Source organism: Colossoma macropomum, unplaced genomic scaffold (assembly GCF_904425465.1).
Source record: "Colossoma macropomum unplaced genomic scaffold, Colossoma_macropomum, whole genome shotgun sequence".
Lineage (NCBI taxonomy): Eukaryota > Metazoa > Chordata > Actinopteri > Characiformes > Serrasalmidae > Colossoma > Colossoma macropomum.
In genome coordinates this window covers 28,790,343-28,807,995 of record NW_023494802.1, presented here as the reverse complement: position 1 = coordinate 28,807,995, position 17,653 = coordinate 28,790,343, and the positions used below count along the sequence as shown (strand labels likewise).

Below are 17,653 nucleotides of genomic sequence, written 5' to 3'. Positions count from 1 at the left end.
TTCACTTGCAGTTTATTTGAAAGCTGCTGCCAGGCCTATACCAGAACATTGTAGCATAATTTTTAGTGATAGTCAGTTGGTTCTTTCTTTCGATGGGGCAATTTATTTGATTCAAGTTATTTACGTAGCTTAAGTAGGCTCTTTGCGCCATAAAAGAGCAATCAAAAGGTTGTGGAAATAGGTGGAAACTGGGTTTAGCCTAGCAATTATTTCTAGTCAGTTTTCTAGTCTGTACATGTAGAAAAGTGACATCAAACTTTATAAGCATATCTTTGTGTATATGTTCAGTGATTTTAGCCAGATAGATATTTGGATGTTTCTACTCCTAAGTATTGTTAGAACAATAACTCTGGACCCCCCGTTCTCAAAATCTGGCATGCAGGATGTACAGGTGATATGTGATATGAATTGTGTTCTCTCTTGATGATTTGACATGCAGCGATCTCCTGAAGTGCCTTGGGTCGTGCGTCGGCCGTTTAAGCTGTTCTGGTACGTTACCGCCCACACCACGTGTGTGTGATCGAGTGCCCAGAGCTCATGTTTGCGTCCAAAGTCCTGCGTTATTCTGGCTCAGCCTGCCACCCACTAGCTGGAACACGGTGCTCTATGCATCAAAGCAAGCAAGGCACAGAAATCCAAGTCAAATAAAGAAAACGCTGTGATGAGGAAACAGTTATAGGAATCTCAGTTCTGGTTGTTTGAAGGGCTGTTAAAAGGTACACTAGGTGAAGTTTAAATGTGGGGTAACAGTCTCATCGTTGGTCACAGCACCACATGGCTTAAGAACACAAGTCAGCACAGAATTTGGTTTGTATCAGTTAAAAAAAAAAGCTTTGTAGGCTGTGAACTGTAATTTATCATTCCATACATGTGTAATATCAGTGTTGCTCCATTATTTCATACTACTTATTATACTTCTTGTACCTTTTAAAAGAGTACTTTCTAGAGTTTGAGAGAAAATTCTAATATCCTCATATCCCAAATGTAGTCATTCAACCAAGGCATGATTAGTTTCTAATTTTTCGTCTTTAATTTAGCACTGGACAAAAATACACCTTGACCAAAAGAATTTGGACACACTCTCCTAATGATTGACGTCAGATGTTTTGGCCACACCCACTGCTAAGAGGTATATGAAATCATATCATGCAACCTCCATGGACAAACATTGCCAGTAGAATGGCTCCTACTGAAGAGCTCAGTGACTTGAAATATGACACTATCACAGGATGCCACCTTTTCCTCAAGTCACTTTGTAAAAGTTCTGCCTTGCTAGATCCACCCTGGTCAACTGTAAGTGCTGTTATTGTGAAATGGAAGCATCTAGGGGCAACAACAGCTGTAATGGTAGACCACGCAAGCTCACTGAGAGGGGCTGCTGAGTGCTGAAGTGAATAACCTGTAACAATCACATATCCTCTGTTGCATCGCTTACTACAGAGATCCAGACTGCCTCTGGAAGCAACATCAGCCCAGGAGCTGTTTATCAGGAACTTTATGAAATGGGTTTTTAGATAGCTGAGCAGCTGTACGCAAGCCCAAGATAATTATGTGCAATGCCAAGTGTTGGAATGGGCTAAAGCATGCCGCGAGTGGACTCTGAAGCAGTTGAAACATTCTCTGGGGTGATGATTCACCGTATGCTATTTGGCAGCCTGATGGACGAATCTAGGTTTGTTGGATGCAGGAGAACGCTACCTACTGGAATGCATAGTGCCAACAGTAAAGTTGGTGGAGGAGGGATAATGGTCTTAGGACTGTATTTCAGGGTTTGGACTTGGCCTCTTAATTCCAGTGATGGGTAATTTTAATGCTACAGCATACCAAGGCATTTCAGACAATAATATGCTTCCAATTTTGTGGCAGCAGGAAGACCATTTCCTCTTCCAGCATGACTGTGCACAAATGGAGGTTTGTAAAGATATAGTTTTGCAAGATTGGTAAAGAGGAATCGGATGGCCTGCACAGAGCCCTGATCTCATCCCTGCCGAACAGCTTTGGGTTGAACTGAAATGTTGATTCATAAACCAGTCCAAACTGAAGCACTTCTTATAACTTCAGTGTAAATGGGTGGAGCTAAACTGCTATAGACTGAGAAGACCTATTGCAGTTTAGCTATGAAGTTGTGTCTCATTCGGAAGTTGGCATTATACCTATATTACACCAGTTCTAAGCTGGGTTTCTCTATGACAAAAATGAGTGGGATTTCTGAAAAACAGTTTAAATAAGTAAGTAAGAAATATGAACAGTGCAGCACCTGCGCTAATAGGAAGCTACCTGCTCGCTTTCCTTCATGCTGGAAAGTAAGTCTACTATTCAATTTCAGTACTACTATATAACAACACCAGCTACTCCAAATTTATGCTACTGCCAGAGCAGCTTGGCTACCACACTTGACAAAGCTTGCTGGTTTGTTTGGGTTATTTCTGTGTATTTGCCTGTCTTATGATGTCACTTCGGTGCAAAATGTAGCAAAATTCATATTTCGGTAGAATGTGTGAAGCTTAAGACCATTTTGTTAACCACAAGGCATCATTACAGCAGTTTTCAAAAATCTCATAAATTTTTACCATAGAAAAATTTCAGAGCTTCTATTGTGGGGGGTGACCCAGACTACGGATAGATGATACGACTTCAGTGGTCTATAGACGGACGTATGTATTGTTTTTTGTGATATCACAAAAACAATTAATTTAAAACATGGCTGTTTTGTGCTTCAGTGTCCATATATGGGCTGTGTAGACTGGGGAAAGAGTGGTATAAGTGGATGTACTTATATTCACTTAGAATATCAACAAAACATGTAATTTGACTTATTCAAACTTTTGCATAAGTCTGTATGTAGATAGGTTTGACATAAATGGTATTACAGCCCTTGTTTACTGACCTTGACCATTGTTTGATGCACACGTTCTCAGTATTTTCACTCTGGCCCATAAGTTGACCCTTTGTACCACTTGGTTAGCACTTACAGTCTCCCCATCATGACCCCCTTTCTCAGACACACCCTTAAACACTTTCCTCCTGACCGTTTCTGCGTGTCTGATTTCATGAGAAAGCCGACTATTTCACAAGTGCAGCTCTTTTTGGCAAAACAAACTTGAGGGTTGCGCAACTCCAGCCCGGTCACGACCCCCTGCAGCCCTCACTCCGTCTTTCCTCGCATGTAAGTAATTATCGGCAAGCTGCTGACAGGGGGAGTGAAAGGGAAGACTGGGGGGAGACAGTGGGCTGGAATGTTATCATTGCTCGATAAATCTGCCTGCTGCATTAATAATGCAGTGGTGCATGTGGGGCACATTTAGAGAAGCAGATAAGATGCAGCTCAGACTCTGACTAGCGCTTTGAAAGCACCAGTTAAATTGAACTATTAGGACTCAGTTATTGCCCAAAATAGCAAAGACATGTTGCACTTACATCACTCATGGATCATTTAAACAAGTGTAGAACTTTGTTAAAGTTGTGGATTTTAAACTTGCTTTGGATATTACATATGTGAAGAGAAGAACTTTTATGTAGTTTGCATTTTCTCTACTATTTTTGTTATTGATTGACATCAAAACACTAAAAAAAGGTGATTATATGTTTTTGCAGATAACGTACAGTTCGGAGAACAGAATGTTAGATAGCTACGTAGTTCTTTTTTTTCTGAGCAAGAAGAGACATTATGTTGACTGAGAAGCAGTTCGTTCCTTTTTTTTAATTAATTTTTTCCCATTTTCAGAAAGATCCAAGATTTGCTTATTGCACTGAAGTACACCTGTACTCTAAACAAAAAAAAATGGTTTGTCAATTCTACTTGAAAATGAATTCGTGTAGTAACAAGCAGTTTAAGTGGTTTTATTCAGCTCAAATAAATACGTTGAATTAAGCGATGTAAAGCAAAATTTTAGTTTTTAAGAGCAAAGCGATATTTTATGTCAGTGTACCTTGAAAATGCTTTAAATCAGCTTTTGCCCTGCTCCTCTTTTTAGAGAGTAGATGAACCCTATGGGAGAGCTCCTAACTCTAAAAACTCTAAACAGGTATAAAATGTATATAAGCTCTCGTATGTTTGTGGACAATTCTGCTGAATTAGTTCAAACTGCAGACCAACAGTAAAAAAAAACAAACAAACAAACAAGTAAACAAAGAATTAAGTATTTAGACATTGGAAACATTTTCTGCAGTTAAGTAAACTTTTTTGTGTTTTAGTGAAAAGTGTTATGGTTTTGTGTGAACAGCTGTTCAAAGATGTATTTGCTGGCTAGTGTTTTTGAGTTATGCTTAAAATTAGCTAAAATTGTCACTACTGAAACAACTGAAAGATTTGGTAGTGTTATGTTTGTTTTGTTAGTGGCAAAATGGAATGTTTAATCATGTAGTTTAATAAAATTATATAATTAATATATATGGTCTCTCAGAGCAAAGGGTTTTAGTTTGCAGTCCAAGGCAGTTACAAGTCCAGGATGTGTTTTGAGCTCTGGCTTTAAACCAATTTGGTAGAATGATGCGCATATATACATATATATGTATGTATATATATATATATATATATATATATATATATATATATATATATATATATATATATATAAGTATGTTTTTTGCTTCTCCTGTGAAATTACCATATTGGAGAGACAAGGTTTTGTTCCGACAGCAGCGATCTATAAGCTTATAATGGCTGTATGGAACCAAGAACACTCAAATCAGCATTTTTCAGAGAACTCTCAAGGAACCTTTTTTTCAAAGTTGATGATTAAAGTCCAACAGAAATGTGTCTAATTTAAGCTATACAGGTCCCTTACAGAAATATATGGCAGCTGTAGGAGGAACAGTAAAGTGCCTTACTTTGATCAGGGTGCAGCCACCTGCTGTTAAAGGGGCACTCCAGCCATTAAATTAAAAATGCACCCTTTCCTGCATGCCTGCTTGCCTCCTATAGCAGTGCCACAGAAGTGTCTAGAGTGAGTTTTTGCAGGTTAAAGTCTCCTTCTGATGCTGTATCCTAAAGGTGGGAGGAACTTTTAACCACCTACATGCAGTTTTGGGTGAATACTTGAGGGTGGGCTGTTTTTAAAATGCCCCATCCCAGCTGGCTAATGCAGCAGGAAGCCCTATAGCTACTGCTAGTAAGCCAAGCCTACATCATTTCATACAAATCTCATTTTTCTTACATCATCATGTTAGTCTTGACATTGGTGGCTAAGCTAGCAGTCAGGATTTGTGTTGTGGGGGGATTGACAAACGTTCTGTAATTTTTAAGTTTTATATTTTTACATAATGCATGGTGGGTATTGGAATGAAAAAACACAAAAAATCGTGAATTGCGTCAAACCATTGAGGCTGAGGGATGCAATGCTGCAGTATAGAATATTACATAACATGACCAATAACGCTGCTTTGACTGACCATGTATGCGTATGTTTGCTTATATAATGTTCTGAAGTTGCTTTGTGGCATTTTTGTGAAAGAGCAGCCATCTCTATGATTTGTTTGGGTCTTTGCCTGGTTTTGAATAGGCCATAAATAGAGGTGTGTGGGTGTGCATATGTGTGCGTGAGAATGCGCATGTTTATGTGAGTGTATTGTTGCTTGTTCTGTTAGCGGTATCTGTTTGCTCCTGGTTATCATGCCTCCACTCAGCCGAGACAGCACACAAATACTGGCAAATGTGTGCTGCTATGCTACAGCAGCTACAAGAGTGATTACGCCTTTAAAATAGAACGCAACACCACTCCTGAGCCCTAACAGTTTATCTGAGAAACTGCTCACAGCTCTGGCAGCAGACTATAGCTCTGGACAGCAGCTCACAAACTCTGTGCTGTTGTAAATCACAATGTTTGTGTGGCACTGACGGATGAGCTTGCTTAAGCTTATTGCATTTTTGAGAGAGGGTAATGATAAGCTTATTGATTTGGTGGCAGTTTCTAGAGCAGACTGAGAATTCATTAGATAGATTCTGTTGTCATGTTTGTTCATGTTTATCTGCATTTGTTAAGGTTGGATGTGGTTAGATGTGATGGAGGTGTTTTTTTTTATTTATTTATTTTTTTTTATCTTATCAGGTTTTGCGACTGTACTATACCCGATTGCGTATATCGTACACTTCAACAGCTTTGATTCTTCACTAATGGGGATGCCAATTTGATACCTATTGGCATCAGGCAGATATCAGCAAATGCCGGATGGGAAATCGAAGGACAGAAAGAATGAATCTGATCACATTCTGTAACAAGTCTAGCATGAAATATGACAATTTGTTGTAGGGCAACATAAGAAAAAGTGATGTTAATTAGGTCATGTGGTAACAGTAGCTGCATGCAGTGTAAAGTAGCATATGAAGAAGTGGCTGCTAAGTATTATACAGCAATTACATTTCCTGTCTTTTGTTATATGATTTTATGTATATTATGTTAAAGTCAAATTTTGCACACATCTACTCTATAAGTTTTGCGCTGGTATAAGTGGATCAGACACAGCAGTGCTGCTACAGTTTTTAAAAGAAAATACAATTAAATTTTACCATTCTTTGCTGTGATGTCCCGCATGGCATTTGTTATGATGCGATGCAATTTCACCAGCTGACCCAAAGCTTTCACATGGCAAAAGCAGCATGTGGAGGAAGCAACAATGGAGGGACTTGAACCTTTTATTGTATATATTCCTATACGGCAGATTTGCCAGTTCTGTACATGGCTGTAGTCCTAACAGTTCAGAGACACTGGGCAAAGCAAGCAGTGGCCCATTTATTGACGGCTGAAGTTACTGTCCCACTACGCCGTAATCCACTGAACAACCATGGTCACCACAGTCAAATGTGACTTTCTTCAAACACTTCTTCGAAAAGTCTGTTTCTATCACTTTTTTTTTCACATTTATAAACCAGCGTTTCCACCTCATCCAAGCATAGTACATATTTTGTGACTTATAGGCACTTTTTTGAGTTTCTGGCTTTTTCATCCAAGTTTTTATGCACGTTTTCAAAGTTTGCCAAAAAGAGGTTGATGGACAACCTACTAGTGTGCTGGTTACCCATAAGCTATATGAAATTAGCTTAGGCTGATGAAACAATGTTAAAAGCAAAAATAGGGCACTGCATACAAGAACCATTCAAATAAAAACCTGACAAAGCATGAGCGCTCAACACTGAGCCAGGCATGACTGTAACATAGCTGTAACTAACTTAGCTCTTATTTTTATTTCGACTGATAGTTAAATTTGCTTTCATGCATTAATTTATGACACAGCAGTAGATACAGCATGTCAGAATTAAAAATTGAACGGGCTTGTCAAATGAATGCACTGATAATGCAGGTGTACTGCTTTGTCAATACTTCACTGTAACTTCACTGCATTCATCAGAAACGCCACTGCTGTCATAACGAGTCCCATGTATTTCTACTGTTAAATGTAAGTTTACTTGATTTAATTTAACACTAAAATATTTATTAAACACTGTGTGTTTACACTTGTACTACTAATGATGATGATGAGTAGTAGTGGGCCTAGAAGTGGTAGTTTGTGGTTTGAGAAAAGACCTCCTGGTTTTCCCTTGAAGATTTCACCTTGTCCTCTGGAGATTGTAAGTTTTATTCCCAGTGATGGCTGAAAATATTGCTAATTATTGGCATGTTATTTATACTATTTTTGGGTTGTCAGTATTGGCCGGTATTATAGACCATGCGATTTATCAGTCAGGCTGTAATAAGTACATCCTGTCTGTTTCTCTCTCTTTCGCGGTCCTTTTCCTCTGCTCACATAAACACACACTGCATGCATAGACATGCCATCAGACAGGCAGCAGTCTTAGCCATGAGGAATGTCACAACCCAGTACACACTCCCCGTTAACAGCTACAAAGTGCCTCCCTTTCTTCCAGACACTTTGTAGAAGTAAAGTGTGCCTGTGCAGATTGCTTCAGTGAGTATTCTCTGCTTCTTTCTGTGCCTGACGTGTTGTTGAAGATTTCCAGCTGCATAGTTAAAACCCCATTGAACCTAAATCTGTGTTTTCTGTAGGTTAATCCCTTTCCAACACTATTAAAAGATGGTTCTTTAAGGGTTCTTTAGTAAAGAAAATGGTTCTATATAGAACCTTTTTGAAAAGGCTTCTATATAGCACTCTAACAGATTTGTCTATTGTTATGATGTCGAGCTTGTAACGATAGAAGAACCCTTTGCTAAATAGATCTATCTACAGCACATTCTTCATCATCTGAAGAACCATTTCATTATGCGAAAAACACTTTAGTCATGCAAAGGGTTCTTTGCATGACTAAGTGTGTTTATGGTTCTATATAGAACCATTTTCTTTACTAAAGAAGAAGAACCATCTTTTTAAGAGTATAGATTTAATCTTGCTTGTGTGGGCATACAGTATATAAATATTTATATGCAAAATATGTGCAATGAACAGTGTGTCCACTCACTGTCCACTCTACTAGACACCCCTACCTTGATGGTCCATCTTGTAGAAACGATAGCTCATCTGTTGCTGCACAGTTTGTGTTGGTCGTCCTCTAGTCCGTCATCAGTGGTCACAGGACACTGTTGACCCGATGGTTATGGTTGGTGGACTATTCTCAGTCCAGCAGTGACGCTGAGTTGTTTAAGAACTTCAGCAGCACTGCTGTGTCTGATTCACTCGTACCAGCGCAACACATACTAACACGCCACCACCACGTCAGTGTTACTGCAGTGCTGAGAATGATCCACCACTCAAATAATACCTGCTCTCTTGGGGTCCTGACAATTGAAGAACAGGGTAAAAGGGGGCTAACAAAGTATATAGAGAAGCAGACGGACTACAGTCTGTAATTATAGAACTACAAAGCACTTCCATGTGGTAAGTGGAGCTGATAAAATGAACAGTGAGTATAGATACAAGGCACATGTACCTAATAAAATGTTTGGTGAGTGTATTTTTGTGACTGCCAGCAGAATTCTTTCTGAAACATAAATAAACATATTTTAAAAATGTTAAAAATTAAGACACATTATAACACATGAGTATCAAAATACAATCACTGAAAGGTCATGTATTAACAAGAGCAACCATATGATGATTAACTTCAGACCTGAAATAGTGAAATAGTTTCCTATGTAAACATCCTGTCTCCATGGCCATGTCTTCCTGGTTTTCGCCAGGCCCCATTGTTAACTGAAATATTAATGCTTAAGCAAGAGGGCTGAAGAAAGAGACATGAAATTTTGATCCATTCCCTCTCTTGCTGGCAGGCAGAGAGCACACACCTCAACACGTGTGCTTGGTCAGGCCTGAAGAAAAGGTTCTGTAGCTTTTAGCACTGTCAGTCTCTTCCCCTCTAGATGAGAGAAATATGGTGACATGAACTTGTATGGAGCTGCTACATGGCCTTCTGAAGCTGGCCAAATAGCAGAGTAACCCCAACACCAGCAAAGTGCAGTTTTTCCCAAGAGTGGTTTGGTGTGAAATGCTCCGTTCTAGAGAAATTTACTGAACTTTAAGTGCTTTATAACTTTAAGTGCTTACAAATCTGCTGCCTGATGTCTGAGACATAAAGATGTGGCCTAAAACACATTTTTTTTAAAATCTGTTCATGAAGGAAAGAAAACTTTTTTTTACTACTGTTTTTGCCACTATTGTACCATTATTACATTACATATATTAAACTCACTGGAGGTTTTGGATTGGAAATAAAATGGCTAAAATAGTGTTGTGGACATCACGACCCCTGGTTCCTATCACCACCACTGGAAAGAAATCTGATTCTGTAAATTTCTCTACATTGAACCATTTCACACCAAAGTGCTCTGAAGAATTTTGTTTACTTCTCAACCACTGAATTATGCAGAAATTTAGAAAAAATGACTAGAATCCTCCTTTACGCTCCCTTATCTGGTGCCCGGGTGGTACTGCTATTCTCTTGTCCCTCCAGCAGCTACACTGATCTGTGTATAGAGATCTGTATGTGTAAACAGAAAAGGACGCTGATCTTAGAACCTTTTTGAGCATCAAAGTGTGAAAAAGGAGGTGTTTTAACATGCAAAAAATCATCAGATACTTCACTGTTCTTGGTTAACCAAATGCATTAATAGTTCAGCATGATTTGTGTACTGAATAACTGATTAATGACACATTCCTAATGTAAATGTATCCTTATTACTAATTAGTATCAAACGCTCATCATGTGATGAGTCAGGTGGTATATGCAGTGCGTCAACTGCAAAGTTGGAATGAAACCTATGCCCCCCCATCACTTTATGCTAGCCAGTGTGAGTGTCTATTGACTGATGTAAAAGAATCGGCAGCTAGTGTTCTCCTCCAAGTGTACTGAGCTGTACACTGACGTTGTGTTAGTGGCAGTCTGAAAATATGTGGTGAAGCCTTATGTGACTTGAAGGATGTGCTAACCTTCACCCTAAGAGGTCAGTAGCGTCCTGTGATAAGGGAGATCCAGCTAATGGGTTAAATAAAAACATAAATAAATTGTTGAGATTTTATACTTTTTCTTAAAGTTCGATCATTTCAAGGGCAGAGATTTACGCGGCTAGCATGCATACAGATTAACATCAGGAGCTGAGGGAGGAATCTTGTAGACCGTTTTGCTTGACCGTCCTACAGGGGGTCACCGCCTAATAACCTTTTTTCAGACTTCACACTAAATGTATTTAGCAACCACCTGCATATTCAGCGGATGTGCAGTGTTGTTGGATGCTTCTGTTCAAATGACCTGTCACACTAGGCGTGTAGGGTGTGTGTTAGACGAGGAGGGCAGTGTGCAGTGCTGGCGCTGGACAGGCTGGCACTGGGCTGGCGGAATCGATTCGATATGGGCAGCAGCGTTTAGCCACATATCTTCCTCTCTCCACACACTCCACAAAAGATCTATTGTAGCCCTGAGGACCATGGCCTTTACTGTGATGAGGACCCTTATTGTCCCTGTTTGGGGGAGGTTGGGGAGAGTAAGGGGTGTAGAGTGAGAGAGAGAAAGAGAAAAGCTCTCAAACTTTTCCTTTATCTTGGATCCATGAGTTTTAGGTGTAATTGATGGATTTCGCTCTGCTAGTGTTCTATTAGCTCTCCCTCTGTCTCTTTTCCTCTCTCTTTGCCAGACCCTATCACTCTCTCTTGTTGTTGTCGGCATGTCAGTTAGAGCTGAGAGCAATGTGGTTTAAAGAGGCGTCACATGCTACCTTCTCTTTTTGGTTGTTTAGTTGGGTTTGTTTGACTGGAACTTTCAAACTTGCAGTATTGTGAACTTTCAGATCCACTGAATCGTCCATGTGTAGAATGCAGCATATCTTCAGCATATCTGTGCTTCCTTTGACTAACTTCAGAGTTCAGTATGAATTAGGCCTTCAACAGATAGTTGGCAATGTTGATTAATCGGCAACAAGTCAATTATATAAGCAAGGCAGTGCATCGTTTACTTAACTCTTATAAGTTCAGAATTACTACAGGCGGTTTGGCTGTACTATTCAAATGTAATTATTAGGGACTGTCAGATTTTACACATTGATGATATATTGATAGCTAATTAAATGATTTACAGCACAATATTTTAATGATGTTAATGCATTTTCCTAGTTTAACCCTTCTAACCATCTATATATCTCCTCCAAGTGTACTGAGCTGTACAGTGACGTTGTGTTAGTGGCAGTCTGAAAATATGTGGTGAAGCCTTATGTGACTTGAAGGATGTGCTAACCTTCACCCTGTATATTGGCTGTGATGGAATGCATGATTGTAACCCTCTCATTCAAATATAGCTTATAATGCAATACCTTCAGCAGACTGTGCTCCCAGGAGATGTACTGATCAATCAATGAGCAGCAAACTAACAAAAGCAACAGCTTTTGTTAGTTTGGAAAGCGCCAGCTTGTCTTTACAGCCTCCACTGTAACAAGAATCCATGAGCTGTATGAGCAAGAACGAGAGACTATATTCACGAAGGAGCTGAGCCGCTAACTGTATATCATGTATACATAATTGGTTGGACCATGCAGCCACTGTTGCTCTCACTGGGCATCGGTGATGAAAATTCACCTTCTCATTTAACCCATCCGTGCAGTGAAACACCACATACACACTAGGGGGCAGTGAGCGCCCTTGCCCAGAGCGTTGGGCGGCCCTATCCGCAGCACCCAGGGAGCAGTTGGGGGTTAGGTGCCTTGCTCAAGGGCACTTCAGCCTTGTCCTGTCAGCTCTGGGGATCGAACTGGCACCCTTCCAGTCACAGGGCTGGTTCCCTAACCTCTAGCCCATGACTGCCCCCAATAGGTCAGATAAGACAAGCCAAATAAGACGAGTGCCATTAATAACAATTGCTATTACCGTTTGACAGTCATAGTAATTATATGGCTACATATTTAATTACGTAGTCAGTGGGGATGGGTAGAAATCTTTGAATATTCAAATTGTCCTAAAAGTGTAAAAGATCACATGGTACATTTTCAGATTTCCCTTTTTTCATGATACATGTTGTTGAGAGTGAGCTTTACACATACAAAAGGATATGCAGCATTTTGAAATGAAAGCCTTAAACAAAAGCATATGTATATTTGAAAATATTGGAATAATACCATATATATGGAGTTATTTTAATATTTTTGTCTTACCATGTCAAATATCAAGTTTTACTGAAATGTCCCTCCCTAATAATTACACAAGGAATTGCGTTTACGAGCATTTGTTGCACTGTAGATGTAGAGCTGTTTGCACAGACAGAATGCTGAATGATGGTGATAGCAAACAGAGAGGAATTAAAAAGGCATCGTGGTTTGATTAGTTCATTAATTGAATAATAGTTGTTAGATTAATGGATAATAAAAACAGTTGTCAGTTGCAGCCCTAGTGTGAATTAGTGTTTAGCATGTGATGTGGAAATGAGGCTTCTTACTCTCCTGCTCCATAACCTGATTAGAACTGACACACTTCCAGACTGAGAGTGTTGTTTATGTACAGAGGGGGTGTGTATATACATACTGAATCTCTCTCTCTCTCTCTCTCTCTCTCTCTCTCTCTCTCTCTCTCTCTCTCTCACTCTCACTCTCACTCTCTCATAACTCTCTCTCTCACTCTCTCGTAACTCTCTCTCTCACTCTCTCGTAACTCTCTCTCACTCTCTCCCTCATTCTCTCCTCCCCATCTCTGTGGGAGGGAGTAGTGGGTGGTCAGGTCGTGAACATTTGAAAGCGTTTGGTTCTGTTCTATTCCTGGAATGTGTGTAATGCTGTGTTTGTCAACATGCTAATTCCTCCAGTATAAAATGCTTCCACCCCTCCTGCACAACTCTTATTTGATTAGCACGTGTGTGTTAGGGTGGGTAATATTATTGTTATTGTCGTTAACATGATAAATTGTCACACAACAGCGTCATGTTTCTTTAAGGACATAGTTAAACCAGTTATATTGAGCCTGTGAACAACTACAACCAGTGCAAACCAGTGTTCCATAGCTTTTGTAATTTTTTTTTTTTGTCTACTAGTTTTAGGTCCAGGAAATAATGGGTCATAAAGAAAACTTGCAGGCATGCGCAAAAAGCGTTGAGAGCAAAACATTAAGTCAAAAGAAAAAGGGTAAAGAAAGGGGTGAAACAAAACGTTCTTTTAAGAATTTAGCAAAAGTCTAATTGTATGCGTTTGATTTACTCAGTCCGTTTAGAGCAAATCAGAAAACATCTTTTTAAAATCTGAGGTGAGAAAGATATATCATGCATTGTATCTAATCATTCATTAATAGTAGGTGCTTCTGGTTTGAGACATTTCCCTATGATCAGCCTCACTTGCTGATCATTTTTGTTCCACATTTCAAATGAAGTATTCCCTAAATACTTTTAAGTAGGAGTGGGCAATATGACAGTTGTTATTGTGAATATTCTGTTCTCAGTATATCAGTGAAAAGTTGAATAAAAATCATTGTATTCAGTTTTTGAAAGCGTTCTTTAAACATGACACTAGTGGTTCTCCACTACTGGTTCACTACTGAAAAAAAAGGAAATATCATAACACATGTTGTGTGTTGTAAAAATGCCTGTATCACAATATTTTTGCCATTTTGCCCACCCCTTGTTTTAATCCAGATTTTCTTGGGATTCACAATGGAATGGGTTCCACACTACTATCAGCAGTTATTCGCTAAAATTACACTATTAATTAATTGTATATGTGTATGTATATATATATATATATGTGTGTGTGTGTGTGTGTGTGTGTATGTGTATATTTTTTATATATATATATATATATATATATATATATATATATATATATATATATATATATATATATATATGATGTTTACATGACACTGGGCTACTGCGCTGACAAATCTGCATCTTTGTTTTCTTCATTTATTTGTTCATGGAAAAAATTAACTTTAAACTTCTTTTTAATGCTAATCCAATTTCTACGTTTTATAATGTTGAATTTTATAAAATCAAGCTATGTACATGGAAAATATTGGACATTGACAATGACTCAGAATTCCCACATTGGTGCATCCCATATATTTACCTATAAAGATTCAAAACTTCAGAAAACTCTCTTTTAATAATTTAAATGCCTTTTTCAACCCACAAATTATTTGGTCGGATACCAATTTTAACAAACATTGTGTTACCCAGAATCACATCCATCTATGGTTTCACCCTGTCATTGTGAGATTGACAGTTTGAATCAGGCTACGCGGACACTGACACACAGCCTCGGACTAAACAGCCTAGAACTGGGAAGTTTGTGTGACCATTCACAGTTCCCCTTTTTATTACTAGTTTTGAGGCTAAATGAATTAAGACCACAGACTACAACCACAGCACAACATTCAACATTCTACAGAACCGCATTATGTTCTTTTATTTGACAAAGGTTACGCTTCAGCTCGCATGCTAATTGCTCGGTTTCTGCGTTGGCGTTAGGGACAGTCTCCAAAATAACAAACAGGTACAACAAAGCACCTGCCCACCTAGACGCCAATTTAACTGTTCGCCACGGTTCTTTTCCATACAGTTGCCTGAATAACAAGGTTCTCTTATTGGCACAGGCTTGACATGTACACACTTCACACTGGCCTAGAGCCCTGAGCTGTCTGTGATAGCACCCATATCACAGAGCACGAGTACGATAAACATCTTGAACTCGTCTGCACACGTCTCTTTGCTGACTCTTCATTCATTTGCACACCGTTTATATCTCCTACTTTTGTTTCCTCCTCTCTCCTTCTTTATCTCTCGCATAATCAGCCAAATGTCTGACCTTCGTGGCTTTGTGTGCGATGCAGGACTGCAGATAAAGCCGAGTGTTTGATATCAGTGCTGGATAAAATCTTAATGCCCTAGTTTATATGATCTCACAGAAGGCTGGAAGTGACACAGGCCCATATTTATGAAACATCTCAGATTAAGGCTGCTGGTCTGGGATCAGGTCGTCTTTGAAGGTGCATCTGTGTTCATAGGGAAGTGGAAGTCAGAACTCCTCCTAGGTCAGTTCTCCTGCTCTGAGAGTTTTATGAGTATGGATCCTCATAGATATAGTTTGCACCTTAAATAAGGCTTTCATTTTGCTATATATGTTGTTGAATGTAGAATCCATAAAGGTACATAATAATTTCAGACCACCTCCTAGAGATTGACTTTCATGCTGAGTTTAGTACCAACTTGCATCTATCATGCCCTCTCCCTTTACCTAAAACTAATGCATCTGATTCAGCCAATAAAAGTCTTTACATTCAGATTTGTCCTGTAAGCGCAAGCAGTTTCCATCAGATCACTGGCACTATTTTAGCTAACCAATAAAGCTATAACTGATTAGTTGACTGGTGGACTTGCAGGGGGCTGCCTTAAGTTTCAGTAACATTAACTGCATTCATCTCTGGTTATAAATTCTTTATAGTAATCAGTTTTGTGTCTCTGTGTTTTGTTTTCAGAGTTTGTCCATAACTGCAGCACCATGGGCTGTCAGGATAACTGCTCCATCACCCCCTCCGGACCCAAGTGCTACTGCAGGAACGGCTATGAGGTTGGAGAAGACGGCAAGGCCTGCAAAGGTGAGTTCAGTCTCGGTTTACTGTGCAGATATCAAGCATTATTTCACCTAGATATGACAGATGCTAACAGGGCTAACAATAAGTGCAATCTAGTGAGTGCCTGTGCTGTACACACAAGCTTGTTATCTGAACTGTGAAATGCTAATACAAGCTGTTTTCAGATCTTGCGTATTTGGGAGAGAAAGCCTTTAAGACAGGGTTTCTCAACCACTGGGCCCTTCTGGGGGTTCTGGGGCCTATACTGAGGGAGAGCCAGGAGCCAGTGTTCTGTAGGGGCTGGTGATGGCTCTTCAGTGAAAAAAGTATTTGACTTAAAGAATAAGCAAGACAAATGTTTCAGTACTATGCAGAGAGATACACAATACCACTTTTTCTCTTCCCTATACTGACACTGAAAGCTTAGGTTTCAGTTGATACCAGTGATTTTACTATAGCATGCTGATTTTGGTTATCGATTGTACTCTGGATGTTAAAAGATCAGGGGCTAGAGGCGTTCGGGGGCAGGTTTTAGAGGGGGTGTATCCTTTTTGCAGTGAAATCTGTTACAAAATCTGCAGCAATCCAGCACCAACAGTTTAACAAGTTGTTCCCAGACATGGATTCTGGGAACAAGCACTCCCCCTGCCTCTCAGCTCTAGTGATGTTAGTAAGCTGTGCATCAACATGATTATAGTCATCATTTTTCTGCATTCGTATTCAGAATACTGGGATAACACTGAATCGTGAACCCAACATCAGAAATTAGATCAAATGTATTGTTATACCCAGGTTTAGGTGGAATACTTTGAAAAAGTAGTGATAGCTGAATATTAAATACACTGCCCTGAAAGTATTCAGTAATGTGCTGTAAAGTAACATGTGCATTTAGAATACCTTTATAATACATCTTGATAAGGCACATGAGGAAAAATTCTGCTGTTATTTTGATGTAATTTGCATTAAATCTCATTATTTTGGCTCTCATTGCCTACTTCAGTCCACTGCTGCTCCCATAATCCCAATTTCATTTTATGAATTATGGCAATAGTTTGCTATGTCCCACCAAAATCTTGCAAATTTGACTGTAAAGTGAGTTGCTATGTGGTTTTCTGTGAATGACATGATGTAACTTGCTACAAAGCACATGCATGAGTCCAGTACAACACAGACACTGAGCTTATCACTCGTGAACATGCCCACTACCAAGGAGGCTGTTCATTTCCAGAATGAACAGAGGAAGTTAACATTTATTCTAAAAATATTCTTAAAATATAAGAATGTAAAACTGTGTTCTGAATACTGCCTTTACAAAATGTAAATTTTAAGATGAACAAATCTTAATATGGACAAATTAAGATAATTTCTGTATCCTGAATATCACCAATACCTGTATACTGTTACATCCCAAACTCTGGTGATAACCCTAGTAGATATGTGAACACCTTCAGTAGAAGTGTGATGTTTGTGTAGCACTGTCTGTGTTATGCTGACTGAGTGTGTGTTTTGTGCTGTAGATTTTAATGAATGTGCAGTCTATGGCACGTGCAGTCAGACGTGCATGAACACTGATGGCTCCTACACCTGCAGCTGTGTGGAGGGCTACCTGCCTCAGCCGGACAACCGCTCCTGCAAGGCCAAGAATGGTATACACACAAACACATATACGAGT

General features: G+C 39.3%; 1 protein-coding gene across 1 annotated transcript in view; it reads left to right on the top strand.

Moving 5' to 3' along the window:
- The window catches only part of lrp1ab (low density lipoprotein receptor-related protein 1Ab), a 194,676-nt gene that overhangs the window by 60,013 nt on the left and 117,010 nt on the right, over positions 1–17,653 (top strand). The window contains exons 4-5 of the mRNA XM_036591878.1: positions 15,886–16,005; positions 17,499–17,627. Coding sequence (XP_036447771.1) covers positions 15,886–16,005; positions 17,499–17,627 — 249 coding nt within the window. The remainder of the gene's footprint in view (positions 1–15,885; positions 16,006–17,498; positions 17,628–17,653) is intronic.